The sequence below is a fragment of the Chionomys nivalis genome, chromosome 23 (assembly GCF_950005125.1).
Source record: "Chionomys nivalis chromosome 23, mChiNiv1.1, whole genome shotgun sequence".
In the NCBI taxonomy this organism is placed as follows: Eukaryota; Metazoa; Chordata; class Mammalia; order Rodentia; family Cricetidae; genus Chionomys; species Chionomys nivalis.
Window position 1 is genome coordinate 18,876,145 of NC_080108.1, and position 15,603 is coordinate 18,891,747.

Genomic DNA, 15,603 nt, shown 5'->3' on the forward strand with positions numbered 1-15,603 from the left:
GACTTTCTGGTGGAGAAACCAGCCTGGATTCCCCCAGAGTCACTTCCCTTCTTCCTAGGATAGGAGGAGATACTCATCCTTGCTCCTCTGTTAGGGATAACTTCCTCAGGAATCTGACATGCTGTATTCCGCATCTTGACTCTCAGCCCCTTGATGTCCTGGCAGTCTTTTGGAATGCTCACGGGTATTTGAACAGATATCGGAAAAGAAACATCCAGGCAGCTACTGTGATCTGAAGTTCAGCATCCTTCCTCTCGTTCTGTAGTTCAGATGTGCGGCTGAAACAACAATCAACACAAGACAAAAGCAGGTGGACTCTATCCTCAAGTGCCCGGCTATGTCATTAGTGGCTCAGGCGATTTCCCTGCAGGATGCCAGTGAGCTGACACCATCAGAATGAAAACACCCAGCACTTCCTTTGAAGATGGTGCTTTTTTTTTCTGAAGCTCAAAATCAGAAACAAACATGAATATCATACTAAAATACAATGTTGGTTTCTTTTGAACTGACTTTAGGCTGATTTTTCTCAAACCATGATGTATATGCACATATTCTTTTTATACTAAGAATTAAGTAGCCTATTTGGATAAACAAATTCTACTTATTTTTAAACCAACAGAAGACCCTGAGGGGAGATCCTGAAATCACAAGCGTGGCTGAGTTATTCCTTTTTTTTAACCTCAAAACTAATCTGTCATGAACATAGCACATTTCTCAGAACCCTACTTATCCTCTGTTAATGTTCCAGTTTTTCCCCATGCCTTCTCATTTTCCACCTGGATTTCAGAGTCACGTGGCTGCAAAGCGTATCTACATGGATGTTTATCCTTTTGATTCTTTGTCGAGCTTCAGGACATATTCAAGTTAAGAGAGACGACTTATAATATGAATCTCAGAATATAGTGGGTAGCTAATGGAGGCTATGGTAGACAGGCATCTATCTACCAGGCAAACTGGAAAATGGCTTGGTGGAAGAGAAAGACAGTAAGGAATATGAGCAAACTTCACCTCAGTGCAGACATAGCTTGCAAGCTGAAGAAGTTCTATCCTTGGTAACAATAATAATAAGTTATTATATATTCTATACTAATAAGATCAATATAGAATATTTATTGAATTTATTATTGGATATTTATTATATCTTACTCATGTATTGTATATATTTCCATCTTCTACAGGGTAAGCATCTCAGCACTTCTTTTTCCACTTCAGTGACAATCAGAAATCACTCTATGCATTTGCTTTCCAACCTCGTATTTGCTGTGAACAAAATTGGAGTTGGCAAAAGATGACTCGTGTGAATTATCTGAACCACAGTTTCTCATTGTGCTGAATTACATTGAGGCAGCTTGATATGAAATATTGCCACAGCCCGGTGATTGTGGAAGATTGTCACTGTGTGTGTGTACGAGTGTGTGCATGTGTGTCTATACACGTAAGCTATTTCTCCTCTACGGTGGGAGAGACAAGCTCTACCAATCCTGACCACACAGTATTTACCTATCACAAGTTAATATTTTAGGACTTCCTTTGAGGTCAATTTGTCTTCTCATGTTAGGAAATAGTCTTCTGGATTTCCTGGGTCTGACTTCAAAATTATGTAGCTCTCCAGTGTCCAGAACACTGCCAGTAGTCAACCAAATAAGACTCTGAGAGCCAAGGCCTTACTAGCAATGTTTTCTTCTAACTACGAAGAGTTACCTTGCCCAGAAAAGTGGTTGACAAACAAAACTAAATGCAAGGTCTCTGTGGGCACCAACTACCGACCCATCCCTAACCTCACTACTCACTGCTACGGGGGTAGGTAGACCAAAAAGACCCCAGCTGGACACTGGAATGTTTCTGATTTCTCTGTGACAATATCAAGGTCATCTTGTCAAGGAGGTCTCTGTGGGCTTTAGACTCAGCTTGTCTTGCTCTTCAAGTCCTGGTGGACTATCTTTTTCTAAAGGTGGTAAGAGGGAGTAACACTGGCATCAGGAGAGCTCAGCCCCCTAGTCTGCTTCTTCCTCTCTCATTTCTCTTCTTTTTGGTTATCGCTATTAGTTCCTGCTGGAGCATGAAGGTTCAGTCTCTGTCAACTGCTCTGAATACCACAGGGCCACTTGTTGCTCTTTCTTTGTAGTAAGGGGCTCAGTAGATCCCGATCTCCGTGGATGTGGGATGGAGAAGGGGGCAGCCATCACAACTTGATAAGCTTTTGGGAGCTGTGCAGACCCAATGGTTGTTAGTTTGCTGCCTCTGCCTTTGTGTATCAGGGATGGCAAAATGGAAGCACTTGGTGGTCGCAAGCCGACCCCATCACCCCCCCCCCAACCCACTGCTGCCAGCCGCCGCTCATCAAGGAACTTCATGAGTGAGGAAGGATTCTGTAAGGCCAGAGTGCCAAGAAGCAACAAGGGCAAGAAGCTGAACATACTGAAGAAAGCTAGCATTGTGTGACCAGAGGTGGTAGAGGGAGGACAACCAGGCAGTAAGGATTTCAACCATGGCATAATAGGTTCAGACAGGAGCCCAGAGACTATCAAACTATTGAATTAGTGACCCCGAAGGAACTGAAATTTCCCTACCAATCTCATGGGGGGATGACAAGGTGCCAGTCACAGGAAGAACTTGTCTACAAGGAAGATATTCCACAGGGTTATGACAACTTGTCAGACTCCCTCGCAGGAGACGGAAACTCAGACGATAATGGGTTAATGATGAGTAGAACTATACCTTGGCCAGGACCACTTGGTGATGTGTACCTTTCTTTTTGTACGTTAAAGCTAAAGTGCATGCGGAACACTGGACAGATCCAGCTGTAACTCTCCCCGATGTACCCACATTGAATGGGTCTCCCTTCTCTGCTTTTGACTGTTACTTGCCCCTTTAATTGGCGTAGTAAGGACAGGTGGCTGAGTCTGCCCTCTTAGGTCTGCCAGAGCCCCAGCTTTTTTGACCCTAACAACTCTGGTTGCAATACCACTGGTGGAGAACAGGGTAGCCAGTGATGCCAGGGAGCAATTTGGGCAGAAGGTACCCAGACAAGGGGAGGCACTTTGAAAACCACACCAAGACTAGGTGAGGTCATGTCTGGAAGACAGACGGATGAAGCAATTTATATTTAAATGGTAAAGTAAACACCACACCCCCACTGTGCCACGGTCTATTCTTACTCAGTTTCTCTGGAAGAAAGTAGGAATTATGGCGGCGCTAATTGCTGTGTACTTTTGAATGAGAACCTTGGCATTGGGATGTAGACCCCAGGGAGAAGTGAGTCCCTTTTTGGATATGATTAGTAGGACAAAGTTTTCCAAATGTATTTGGCCTTTCAACTGCTAAAGCGGACAACGCTAGATATTTCCTGTTCCTGACCACTTTCCTCTCTGCTTCCAAAAGCTGTTGCTGGAACCCGTGGATCCTATCAGAAGTGTCTTTTGGACCAAAGTCCTAGGGAACGCTGCGGGTAAGGTCTAATGACAACTGGGCTCTGTTGCCTGTGGACCTTCAGGTCAGGGCCAGGGAGGGCCATATAGTCAGGAGATGGGTGGGGACGGGACAGACTCATGGCTCACTGCTTCCTGAATTCTGCCCGCAAGCAGCTGGAGCACTAAGCAAGGCCCTCTGCTGGGGTCCTTGTGACCTGCAGTCGCCGAGGCTTAGGGGAGTTCATCAGTCAGTGAGACTCCCGTAAGATCTAACTTCCCTTCTCGGTGCTTCTGTTTCTCACCCATTTTCCGGGAGTGGGCGATTTAGACACGTTCAATAGCCACCGCCGAGTACAGAAGCTAAGGCAAGTCGAGGAAGAAGCCCCTGGCAGCTCTGACCTCTGGCATCTTCCGGAGCCCCGGAGTGCAATAACTGTGCCCAGAAACCCCGGAACCAAGCCAAATACAACACCAGTACCCGGGATTCTCTCTTTATGGAGGCAGCTTTTCCTCCCCCGCCTTAGAATTCCGGTACCTAAGCATTAGGAACTGGCACTAGAAGTAGGGTTCCTGGGCACCCCCCACTTCTGCGCCCCATTGCTAGCCACCCTACCGACCACCCAGTTTCCGTCCTAGAGCCCGGGGCCGCACAGTGCCTCCTAGTGGCCGGGTGCACCTTCCCGGCTCAGCTTCCCACCCCACCAGGACTCCCCGATTCTGCAATTTCTCGGGGGCAGCTAGATCCCTTGTCATGACCATCAGTCAGCCCTCAGCGTCCCAAACAGGTCCCCTCGTGCCTCCCAGGGGCGAACCCGGAGCCAGTAGCAGTGCAGCTCGCGGCTCAAGGCGACGACCAGACCGTGGCCCGGTTTTGGGGAGCTAGGGGTGAAGGCAGGCGAGGCCGGCGGGCCAGGGGGAGCCGGTGAAGGCAACGGCGGGCGTCTGAGGGAGGCGAAGCGGCGGGAGCGGCGGGCGGCGCGAGGAGTCCCTGTGATTGGCACAGCCCGAGCTGGAGGAGGCAGCGAGGGGAGGGCGGAGGAGGAGGAGGAGGAGAAGGAGGAGGAGAAAGGGGGCGAGCGCGGCGGCGAGGAGCGGAGCCTTCAACCTCTCCAGCCGCGGTAGGACGGGGGCGGCCGCCGCGGGTCCGGGGCGGGGACAGCACGCAGCCTCGCGGCGCGCACCCCCGCCCGGCAACGGCCACGACACCCGGGGCGAGCGGGAAAGCGGCGGCGGCGGCAGCGGCGGCGGCAGCGGCGGAGGGGGAAGGATGCAGGGGAAGAAGCCGGGAGGCTCGTCGGGCGGCGGCCGGAGCGGCGAGCTGCAGGGGGACGAGGCGCAGAGAAACAAGAAGAAGAAAAAGAAGGTGTCTTGCTTCTCCAACATCAAGATCTTCCTGGTATCTGAGTGCGCCTTGATGTTGGCGCAGGGAACGGTGGGCGCCTACCTGGTGAGTCCGGGTGCCAACTCTGCTACGGACCCCCTTCCCTGCCGGCGCTTCTCCGGCTTGCCGACTGGCACCGGGAGGGGGCTCGCCGGCACCGGGGGCAGGCGGGCATGACCTCGGCCGGGCGCGGAGGTTGGCGACTGGTGCAGAGGCGGCCGCCGGGGGAGCTGCCGGCCCGAGCCCGGAGCGGGCGGGACCGTGGATGCCGGCAGCAGCTCGTGCGCCTGGCAGGGGCTGGGGGCCGGGGCGGAGGGGTGCCCGAGAGGAGACGCCGCGGGCAGGTGGGCATGAAACTGTTTCTTCTCCCGTCTTGAAAACGGAGCCAGATGGCGAGTTCAGGGAATCTCCTCGGAGACTAGAAAGGCATCGCGGTTCAGGTGACCTGCACATGGGAGGAAAAGCCAGTTAGCATCCTGCGTCCTCTACTCTCCGTTTCATCCGCCCGGAGAACGAATCATTATGCATCATTTTTCCCCAGGCTCTTTCTCCATCCGCCAATTGCCAGGGAAATTTAGCAGCTTAGAGTAAAAGGCGCCGGAGTGTGGCCCTGATCTGAGTGGTTGCTGCGGGGGCGACTAGTTAGTCCCACCCAGATCCCAATAGCCATCTTTCAGTGTGGGGATAAAGTTACAGTACCTGGAGAGCAGCTGTGAGTTTGTGTAGTTCTAGCTTGATTCCCTACCATGGTCGCTTCTCGGCCACACGGGCAGTGGATCTCTGTGTACAATATGTATCTATTTTATTTGTCTCTAGGAAGGGATTATTGATGCTCAAAAGGCCCATGGACGCCTACTAGACCCAAAGAATCCGCTTGTAATGACTCAGCACTGTCAAGTTCCTACTTTGTTGCTTTCTCCTGCATTGCTCAGGTGGTCCGCACTTTTGTAGCAGACAGTGCACTTCCAGACCGGTCCTGTTTTAAGAGGAAAAGATGTCTCGGAGTGGAGAGTGTTAAATCTTTACGTGGCTATTGACCTGAAACTGGAATCAGATGTCATAGATTTGAAGTGTTAGTAAGCAAGGTTGATGGAGATCGCATCGGACAAGATTTCAAAAGCTATTGAAGACATCCAGTGATAGAGCCATGTGTATTCTGATGTTATCATGAAGCCCTCATTCCTGGCCCTGGGTTAAAGTTAATGAGGGCCAGACGCTGAATACCCAGAACCACGAACAATTTCCCAAGGCTCCTACAGGCTAAGGTGAAGTGGAGCAGTGCTTGATGAAAGTTAGTTATGTGGTGACTGGGGGATGGGGGTATGGGACCTCTAGGGCTTCAGTCCTGTTCCTGGGGAGACAGAACTCCAGAGGGATTAAGAAATCAAATGCATTTCTGTTGCTACTCCCTAGATAAACAGCTTTTAAACCTCCGTCTCTGTCTTGTGCATGTATGTTGTCACTGAACTCTGGGGCCAAAAGTGTTTTTTTTTTTTTTTTATCATTTTGTCTATGATTCGAATACTATGCTGCAAACTTGGGAATTTGCTTGATGAGAATGAACGTGTTTGGAGGGGCAGCTTCTTTAGGGGTGATTTGACTGGTAAAATACTTAGAAAGGTACACACGTTATTAGAGGCAGGTCGCATTGTTACTGATAGCTGTGAGTCTGTAGCGTATGCAAACTATGTTCTGTCTAACTAGGTCTTCATGTAAACGGAGGCAATGAGTCTGTCAGCAGCTGGCTCTTGTTTAACAGTTCCTTCGCCTCAAACCAGTTTTGCTTAAGAGTACAGTCCTCACATGTGTCAAACAGCAAGGTTGTACTTCTCTTCCCGGGAATGATGAATGCCCGAGCTTAGGAGTTTTCGCGTGCAGTGACTTAAGGGTTTTAGAAGGAAGTGAAGCTGAGCCACAAGCAGATGAGCAGCCTTGTTCTTTTTGGAAAGTTAAAGAGCAAGTGCTTCTACCGGGGCAAAGTCCCCAAGCAGGGCTGGCCCTGGGAGGAGAGGGGTTACCATGAATCTCGGGATGAGGGAAAGGCAGAAGGCACTCAATCCATCTGCACGTGGCATCTGGACGCTTCTGTCCCTGATGGAAACTCCTGTGGTGGGGGGGAGGTGTGTAAAGGATAAGGAGCCAACAGGTGCCTTGCATAAAACAGATGGAGGCCCAGGAGAGGACGGGCCTAGGAAATTGAATTAATTTTAATCAGTAGCAGGGCACGCATAAGGTTCTCAGGGCCTTGCTCTGCCCCGCTGCCCTTGACGTCCTTGTACTATATGCACCTCAGGTGAAGAGTGGGTAGCTTGCAGGGACCGACCCCGTCAGCCTGCTACTAGGCTTCAATCTCCTGGGTCACCTAAGAGGCTTCTCTTCCTCTGTCGTTTTGGACAGGTTGGGAAAGTTGTGCTTTTCTTTCAACGACAGAAGCTCTCTCTCTCTGGATATTTGGGGAAATCACTTACTACAGGAGGGTCGAGGGAACAGCAGATTTTCTTACTTTTAAAATGTCCTGCGTCTTTCATAGGAAGCCTGAGACCCTGTGTCTGTAGATGAACACAGGTGATCCGTGTACAAAGGGTGTGTGTATATGTGGTCTTTTCAGCAGGGACAGCATGCTCTGCTGAGAAAGTATTTTCAGGTACAATGCCGGCGCTGCTTCCTTATCCATAAGGAGAATAACTGAAATCTGGAGGATGTCAATGACACCCTTTCCTATTGGATTTCTAAAGTCCATGCAGCTACCTTTTCTTTCTTTCTTTCTTTTTTTTTTTCATCTCCTTGGGTGCCTTTTTGTTTTTAAGTATTCGGAAGGGCCATTTCCTTTTTCTCTTTCGTTCTGAAAAGAAAGATTTCTCGTTGTCCTTAGTGTGTCCTCAGCGACGTTGGTGTAGGTGTAGGTTTCCCGATGGCAGAAGTGAGGCAGGAAGTGGCCTGTGATTTGAGAAGCTGTCCTGAAAAGTAGAACGCCTGTGTGCCTGTCCTGGGGTTGGGGGTGGGGTGTTGGAGAGGGATAAGAAAGAGGGGGAGAGGAAAGGGATGGAGTGAGAACAAGAGGGGGGGGGGAAAGCGGGAGAAAAGGAGAGGAGGAGAGGAAGAAAAGGAAGAGAGTTTGAGAGATTGCAATTTTGATTGATTGGCTTCTCTTAAGAATCTGCCTGTCCAGGACACTCAAAGAACTGGATAATACAAGCCATGCTACTCTGGGAAACTGCAACTTTTTGCTTGGGTCTTGAAGCCTTCCAGGAAGTGGCATTCTTGGTGGATTTTGGCAGGACAATAGAGATAAGGTAATCCAGATGCCACCCAGCTTAGCCAGGGACTCTGAAATCAACACTTAGAACATTGTTGTACTGCAGTGTCTTAAACAGCTTGGTTGGCTATGATATATATATATGATATATCGTCTATCTATCATCTATCTATCTATCTATCTATCTATCTATCTATCTATCTATCTATCTATCTATCTATCTATCTATCCTGTCTAAGAAGAGGCCCACAGAGTTTAATGGTCTTTGTACCTTAACTATTTGTCCAAGACAGGGCCATGTGTATTTCTGGTACCTGGGTGTTTGCTTCCAGTGGCTCCCATCTTTATTGCCCTGTTTGCAGGGATGTAACTGCTGTGGAAGTCTTGGGCTATTGTAAGGCCATCCAGGCACATGGAAACCAACTGGAGAGAAAGCCATTTATGTAGATATGTCTGTGCATTGTGGAGGCTTACTGAAATGGGTGAGCCAGGTAACCCTGCAGAGGTGTGTGTGTGTGTGTGTGCGCGCGCATGCGCGCGCACGCGCGCGCTATGGCATTGCTGAGGACTTGAGGAGATAAGGATACAGACAGGAAATTAAAACTTCTGACACCTTAGATGGTTGCGAATGAAGCTCATGACAGATGTTCTTGAATTGCTTTAGGATGCACATGGAATAAAGGCCAGTGGGAGTCTCTGGAATCGGGTCTTCAGGGACCCCATGAAGCTGAGGCGGACCTTTTCCTATTTAGAGTTATGCAGAAGTGTGTCTGGGGGTGTGGTTACAGGGTAAAGACATAGATGATCGAGTGTGGCTAATGAGGCACTGTCTCTGCTTTATAATCACTTATTTTTAGGCCAGAGAACATTTAGCAGGTTTACAATCAGCTGCCACGGTTGATATTTTCCTTTTTTCTCTAAAAAAGCATCTTTTTGAAGACTTGCATAGCTAGTCTAGAAGCTGAAGGCTGAAAAACGTTTTTAAAGTCCTTGTCAAAATAGTAGGACGACTAAGGTAACTGTATTTTACTTAATCGAATTATTTTATACACTTGTGCTTACTCATAATGACAAATTCCATGCTATTTGCGTACTTACTAAATAGCCTCAGGTAATAAAAAAATTCCCTAATTTTTTTTCCCTTATAGCTTTGTTTAAAATATTTTACTAACTCTCCTTAAGGAAAAAGTATATTTCTGAAAATTCTCTTCAACCAGGTTTGTGTCCCTACATGCCTTTGTTTCTTTGGGGTGCATCTGAGGAGGGGTGCATGTGCTTTAACTAACTGGATTTCTTGTACAGTGAGCAAGGTTTCTTTCCTGGGTTTTGTTAGCCCCGCCCCTACCCCCATTCAATTGCCATACCTTCTACAGAGGGTCCAGAATTCAGGCTGTGTGGTGCTGCCCTGACAAGCAGGTGGGTACTCTGACATTCTGGCTCCTCCTGCCTGCGGCTGGTAGGCATTTTCCCTTGGCAGGCTGCAGGAGGTTCCTTCTTTATGATCCATGGACCACGGGGCAGTTAGAGTTCCAACAGGAAGCTCTTTGGATTTGTTTTGCAGATCTGATGGCAGACATGAGGGCTCTACTTTGATCAGGGTCATGCTTCCCTAGCAGCGCGGCCAGGGTATGGGTCAGTGTACTGCTGCCAAAACAATGTAGACAGAGTCTCATTTGATGCGCCACCTCTCTCTAGAGCGACTCCCAGCCTCCACATCCATTTAAAGGGCACACATTTCACAGACTATGTCAGTTGACAAGCACACACCTATGAAAAAGAGCCATGACATTGACCTTCTCTTTGCTCCCACTTTTCATAAGTACTCGTGTCCTGTGCATGGTTGCACGCTCTGAATTATTTACATACAAATCTGGATAATTCTGAATGTCATATGCTTCCTTTTTTTTTATTTTTTTGAAAATTTGCAATGGAGGTTTTTTTGTTTTTTGTTTTTTGTTTTTTTTTTTTCGAGACAGGGTTTCTCTGTGGCTTTGGAGCCTGTCCTGGAACTAGCTCTGTAGACCAGGCTGGTCTCAAACTCACAGAGATCCGCCTGCCTCTGCCTCCCAAGTGCTGGGATTAAAGGCGTGCGCCACCATCGCCCGGCCTGCAATGGAGTTTTGTAGGTTTTTTTTTTTCCTTTGGTATTGGGAATTGAACCCAGGACTTGCACATGATAGGCAAGTACTCTATCACTGAGCTACACTTCCAATTCCTTAATGGTAACTTGATTGTGTGTCTTCATATGGGTTTAGATGCCAGGCTCTCTCAAGACAACTTTGGCTCTATTTGATTGCCTCTTTGGAAATGCTGGGGGTAGCTTGTGCCCCAGAAAGATATTTTTGCTTCCTGCTCTTATTTACTTGGTTGTTTTTTTTTCCCCTTTCTACTTCTTTATCTACAGATAAAGAAGTAATTATTGACCTTTATTCATAGGATAAGTGAATCTGACACATTTCAAAGACATGCATCTTTAAGGCAGCCATGGGAGAGGCTACTTGCCAGTGGTTAAAACTCCCATGAAGCGATTAAAGTTTAAGGTGGAGATTAGCACGTGTCTGATGGGGGTGGCTCACTGGATGACATTTCTGTGGCCTGTCCCTTTTCATCTCTCTGACCATTAGGCCAGTGACTCAACCTGTTTCTTCCTTGTGTGTGTGTATGTGTGTGTGTGTGTGTGTTTATCCTTTGAAAACGAGGATAACTGTGATCCCTGGGATACTGTCAGAGTTTCTGCTCCAGGACCCGTAAAGCATTTGAATTCCACCTGGCATATAGTAAGTACCCAGTACACATTAGCCATTATTATCAACACGCCTGCACACATTTCCTGAAGGAATAATGATGTTGTAATCCCAATCACTGAATAATAATAAAATTATTTCAGTCGGGCCCTGGCTTTGGTTTAGTGAGCTGCAGACCTAGGAAGCTTATATTTCTGAATAAACACCTGTCTGGGAGGGAGAAAATGGTTTGAAAGTATGAAGTAAGTTAAGTCATGACTGCTAATTCTTTTATTTGCTTATCATAACAATTCATATTAAAGAGTCTATAAATGAGGCGTGTGTGTGTATGTGTGTGTGTTTGTGTGTGTAAGGGAGCCACCACAGCATTGGTCATTTATGTATATTTATGTCTGTCCTTTTATGGGCCATGAGTACTTAGGAGAGGAGCTGGTGACTGGGAGAAATGAGTGTTGATGGTCTCACACTGGGATGATCTTTCTTTCTGTCACTCAGGTCTAAGGCTATATGGTAGCCAAGACTAAGGACAGAACCGTAAGAGCTGACTTAGCCTGCTTTTGAGAGCTTGTTTGGGGGTTCTAACAGGGAAGCAGTTACTCATATATCCTTGACCAAAAGACTGGTCCTCCTCTCTTCCAAGAAGGTTGTCTGAAGGTTGTCCTCTTCGTCCTAGCATGCAGCTTCCAAAGGGACACACATGGAGCAGTGAGGGAGGAAGGGGGCATCCACCTAGCCAGCCAAATCAGCCGGATCAATGCTGGCAATCAGTGGGGTGACAGATGTCGCAGCCAGATCACCCTAAACCCCTTAGACTGGTTTGAATGTAGATGGTTTGAATTATCAGAGCCTCAAATTTGCTCAACTGAACAATGGGGCTAATATATCTTAGTGTATTCATTTAGCTCAGAAGTCTAAATGAATGGGCATGTGATAGAGTAGCTCTTACAGAGTACCATAGTTACTGACTACTTTAGCAGGAATGGGGTAAGGTCATTGACCTAAGTACCAGCAGGCACCTGAAGATTTGGGAGCTTGTATATAGCCTGGTTTTGTGTTCCTAAAACTGATGATATTAGCTCCTGGAGCTTGTTCCACTTCTGTGGTCATAAGGCTGAGTGGATACTTCAGGTGATCTTGAGACATCAGGAGGGAGAGAACCAAGGACATACACTGCCCTTTAGGTAGCCTGGCATCAGACAAGAAACCTGGAACCTCAGCTTGGTGGCCCAGAAGGGCTCAGGGCTGGACTGCTCTCCTACTTCACCTTGATGCTTTATGTTGCAGAAAGCAGGCTCTGTAAGCACACGTGTGCACACATCTCCTGTTACAACCTCGCTTTCTCCAAAGCAGAACCAGGGTGCTGTTGAAACAGTCAGGTTTCCCATCCAGTGTCTTCCTTCTCACTACTCCTGACACAAGGACTTGTTCAGGAGTGTGGTTTCCTCGCACTGGCCTCCCGTGTAGTCTCTACAGCCTTCCTGTCCTTAGGATCCTTGATCCTGACCCTAGGAAGGAAAAAGACGCAAACGGGGTCATGTTGGTGAATTGGGTTGCAGTGTTATACACCAGGTAAGGTTTTCAGACCCTGTCCAGATACGAAGGATTGCCCAGAGGACCACAGAGCCCCCAAAGCCTGCTGAGCCTGTGGTGACCTAATGAAAAGAACTGGATCCTCTGTGGCTATGACCTGCAGTGAGCTCACCTACAGAGCCTTCTTCTGGGCTTTCCAGTGACAACAGAGATGGGAAACAGTCCCTTGGTGATGGGCAGAATCCCAACATCCAGCAATTCCCAGGGTTTGTTGGCACTTCTTGTGACTTTGAGTCTAGTTCCCAGGTAAACGGAAACCCTTCCTACCTGGGGACCTAGTTGGTGGCTCTCTTTAGTCACAATGGTGGTAACCCACTCAGCTGTGTCTCCAGTCGTGGGTCATTCCTCTTCAGACATTGGAGTAAAGATCTTACTGTTTAAGCTATAGTCGTTGATGGTTAGAATGTTCCTGGGTTTAAACAAAAGTCATGTATTGAAAATACTTTAAAATGAAAGGCAGTCCTGATTCAGTGGGGGGAGGACAGCATGTGGGCCCACCCTTCTCTTTGCTTCCAGTTCCCTCCATAAATAGCTGGCCATTACTCTTTGGCACTCTGTTCCCCAGGCTTGTGACAAGCCCAGCAACGTTCGATTCACCTGGTAAGGACTCGAAGCGAACACTGCCTGCATTGATTTTTATTTAAATCATTAACGTGAACTCTCTGAAATCCCTGAGCAGGCTGCGTCTGCAAACATTGGAATAGCCCATGGTGAGTCTGCCACATCTTTAACATGGCAGAAGGGCCACGCACTGGCAGCTCATTGCTGGGCCTTTACAAGAACCCAGTCTGAATCTGGAGGGGAGTGGTGCATGTCCTACCGGCACGATGTCTGCTCATCCACTCTCTCTCGCCGCACTCCCTCTGATGCCGTACAGCATGGGGCTGATTCTAGTTCATCAGTTGCCCTGCAGGGCAGCGTTGTGTCTCTAGATGATGAACTTGACTGTCCAGGTAGCCCTTGGGAATCTTCCTTCATATCTTCTGTATTAATTTTTTGTTATATAACACGTGGGAGACCAACTTGCAAAAGAGAAGATTTATTTTGCTCCTTTTTCCAGAAGGCTTAGTTCGTGGTCACTTAACACAATGTGTTTGGGTGAGACATGATGGAAGTGGATATGTGCGGACCAGGTCAGTCACCTACTTATCCAACTAGGCTCCACTCCCTAGTTCTAGAAGGTTCTACCACCTTCTAGAAAAGTGCCCACACATTCAACACATTTGCCTAAGGCAGCATTTCTCACTTAGTGGGTCACAATGCCTTTGGGGGCCAATCATTTCACGGGGACCACCTAAGATATTTGCATATCAGATATTTGCATTATGATTCATAACAGTAGTAGAATTACAATTATAAAGTAGTAACAAGATAATTGTATGGTGGGTGGGATGCCACAATATGAGGAACTATGTTAAAGGGCTGCTGCATTAGGAAGGTTGGGACATTTCATATCTAAGCTGTAACACAACTAAAGCCCATACAGTCCTCTCTGCAGACACCCAAGATTCTAGTTTTGTAGAGTTAGGAGAAATAAGCAGGGTCCCAACAGACACTCAGCACACAGTCCTGGGACAGAGCTTAGGATAGAAACAAGGCAGACCATTTCTGACAACACAGGTCCCACATCCAAGAAATCTGCCCAAAGGGAGAAGTGACTCTTTCACTTCTTCCCCATGCACCTGCAGGCTTGGTGTAGGAGAACAGTGTCACGTGGTGTTTTTCAATTAAAGACTATTGTAAATTATTCATAGGGGATGGCTACTGTCTTTTCCCTCCTTTGGAAAAGGCTTATGTAAACCAGGCATGCTCTTTCTCTAATTGTTGGATATGCTCTCCCATCTTCTGCTGATGAGAATGAGAAATTACCACCTTGGATAAAAGCAGGTTGGAAAACTGCCCTGGGCTGATTGCATAAGCTTTAAAATATTGTACCTGAAATTGTGTGTTTACTCTGCTAAGAATTCCCTTAATGAAGATGAAAATTTCTACACAGCTGGACCCATATGGTTTTTTTTTTATTTTCCTTATGTAAGATTCAATTCTTGTGATCCGATCTGTAAAATCAAGAATGATGCTGTTTAGTTAAGCTCTCCGTTAGCTTTTTGGGTCAGAATGGCTTGAAGTAGATCCACAGAGCCATCTACAGCAATCCCCCAGCATCCACGCTGGTCATGGCTTCAGCACTAGCCTCCCTGCCCTTCAGGGGTGCACAGAGCTCACACTAGGCCTGTGGTTACTTTAACTCTCCTCCTTGAAGGCCTTCTTTAGCGACCGCATGTGAAGTGCAGTGGTCCTCTGCATGCGTGACTGAACAACATAGGTTATGATTAATGTTTTCCTTGGGCTGTATTATTCCTCTAGCCCTGGACATTTGTTGCATCTTATGGGATAATGTTCATAATTTGCATGTATTCCAGTATGGCACCTACTTCTCTTCCCCCTGGCTCTCAGTCGAGGCTGGATTTGAACTTGTTACATAGCTGAGGATGCTCTTCCTGTCTTTAACTCCTAAGTGCTAGGATTACAGGTGTGCTACACCATGCCTGGTTGTGCAGGTCAACCCCAGGGCTTTTTGTGTGCTAACCAAGTACTTAGTCAACTGGCCTACATCCACCAACCCTAGCCATCCTGTCCTTGAAGCTATGCAGTGTGGTATGTAATGTGTGGCGCCCACAGCACATTTCACTGAGTCAAGATTTTTCTTGAGATGTAGGTTAAGGATTTTTTTTTTTTGACAAGATGAGAATTGGAAAAGAAAAGACTTCAATGGAACTAGGTATCTTGAAATAGCTATAGAAGAGCTTCAGACAAGACATTTCCGTCCTCCATCCTTTTGAAAAAAAAAAATAGGACGTGGCTTCTGATTTATTATGCAGTATGTATAGCGCCTTCCCCGTGCTGGTAAATACTTGCATAGTGGGCTTTACATGCCAACAACACACTTTCTCAGCCAGCCAAAGAGAAGGCACCTTTTAGAAACCCAACACACAAATTAGCACCTTCCGTTTACCTTCGCCAAGCCATGGAGGTTTGTATAAATAGATCAGAAAGTCGGTGAGCAGCTCTGCAGTTTTGCAGCTGGCAGTTGGCAGGAGCCAGTGGGGAGTCTTGCCTTGCACCCCAGCCCAGAGTGGTGCATAGAGCCTGCAGCTAGCAGGTCAAGTCCAAGTGCAGCTGAATTCATAGGTCGAAGTGAGTGTTCTCTTTGCATATTGCCCC

The 15,603-nt window shown here is 47.5% G+C and overlaps 1 protein-coding gene across 2 annotated transcripts in view; it reads left to right on the forward strand.

The window, feature by feature from the left end:
• The first annotated feature begins 4,484 nt into the window (after positions 1–4,484).
• Positions 4,485–15,603, forward strand: part of Slco3a1 (solute carrier organic anion transporter family member 3A1) — a 272,644-nt gene continuing 261,525 nt past the window's right edge. For both annotated transcript variants that reach the window (XM_057756255.1, XM_057756254.1), the window contains exon 1: positions 4,485–4,857. In XM_057756255.1, the coding sequence (XP_057612238.1) occupies positions 4,678–4,857 (180 nt within the window). In that variant the 5' untranslated portion in view covers positions 4,485–4,677. The remainder of the gene's footprint in view (positions 4,858–15,603) is intronic.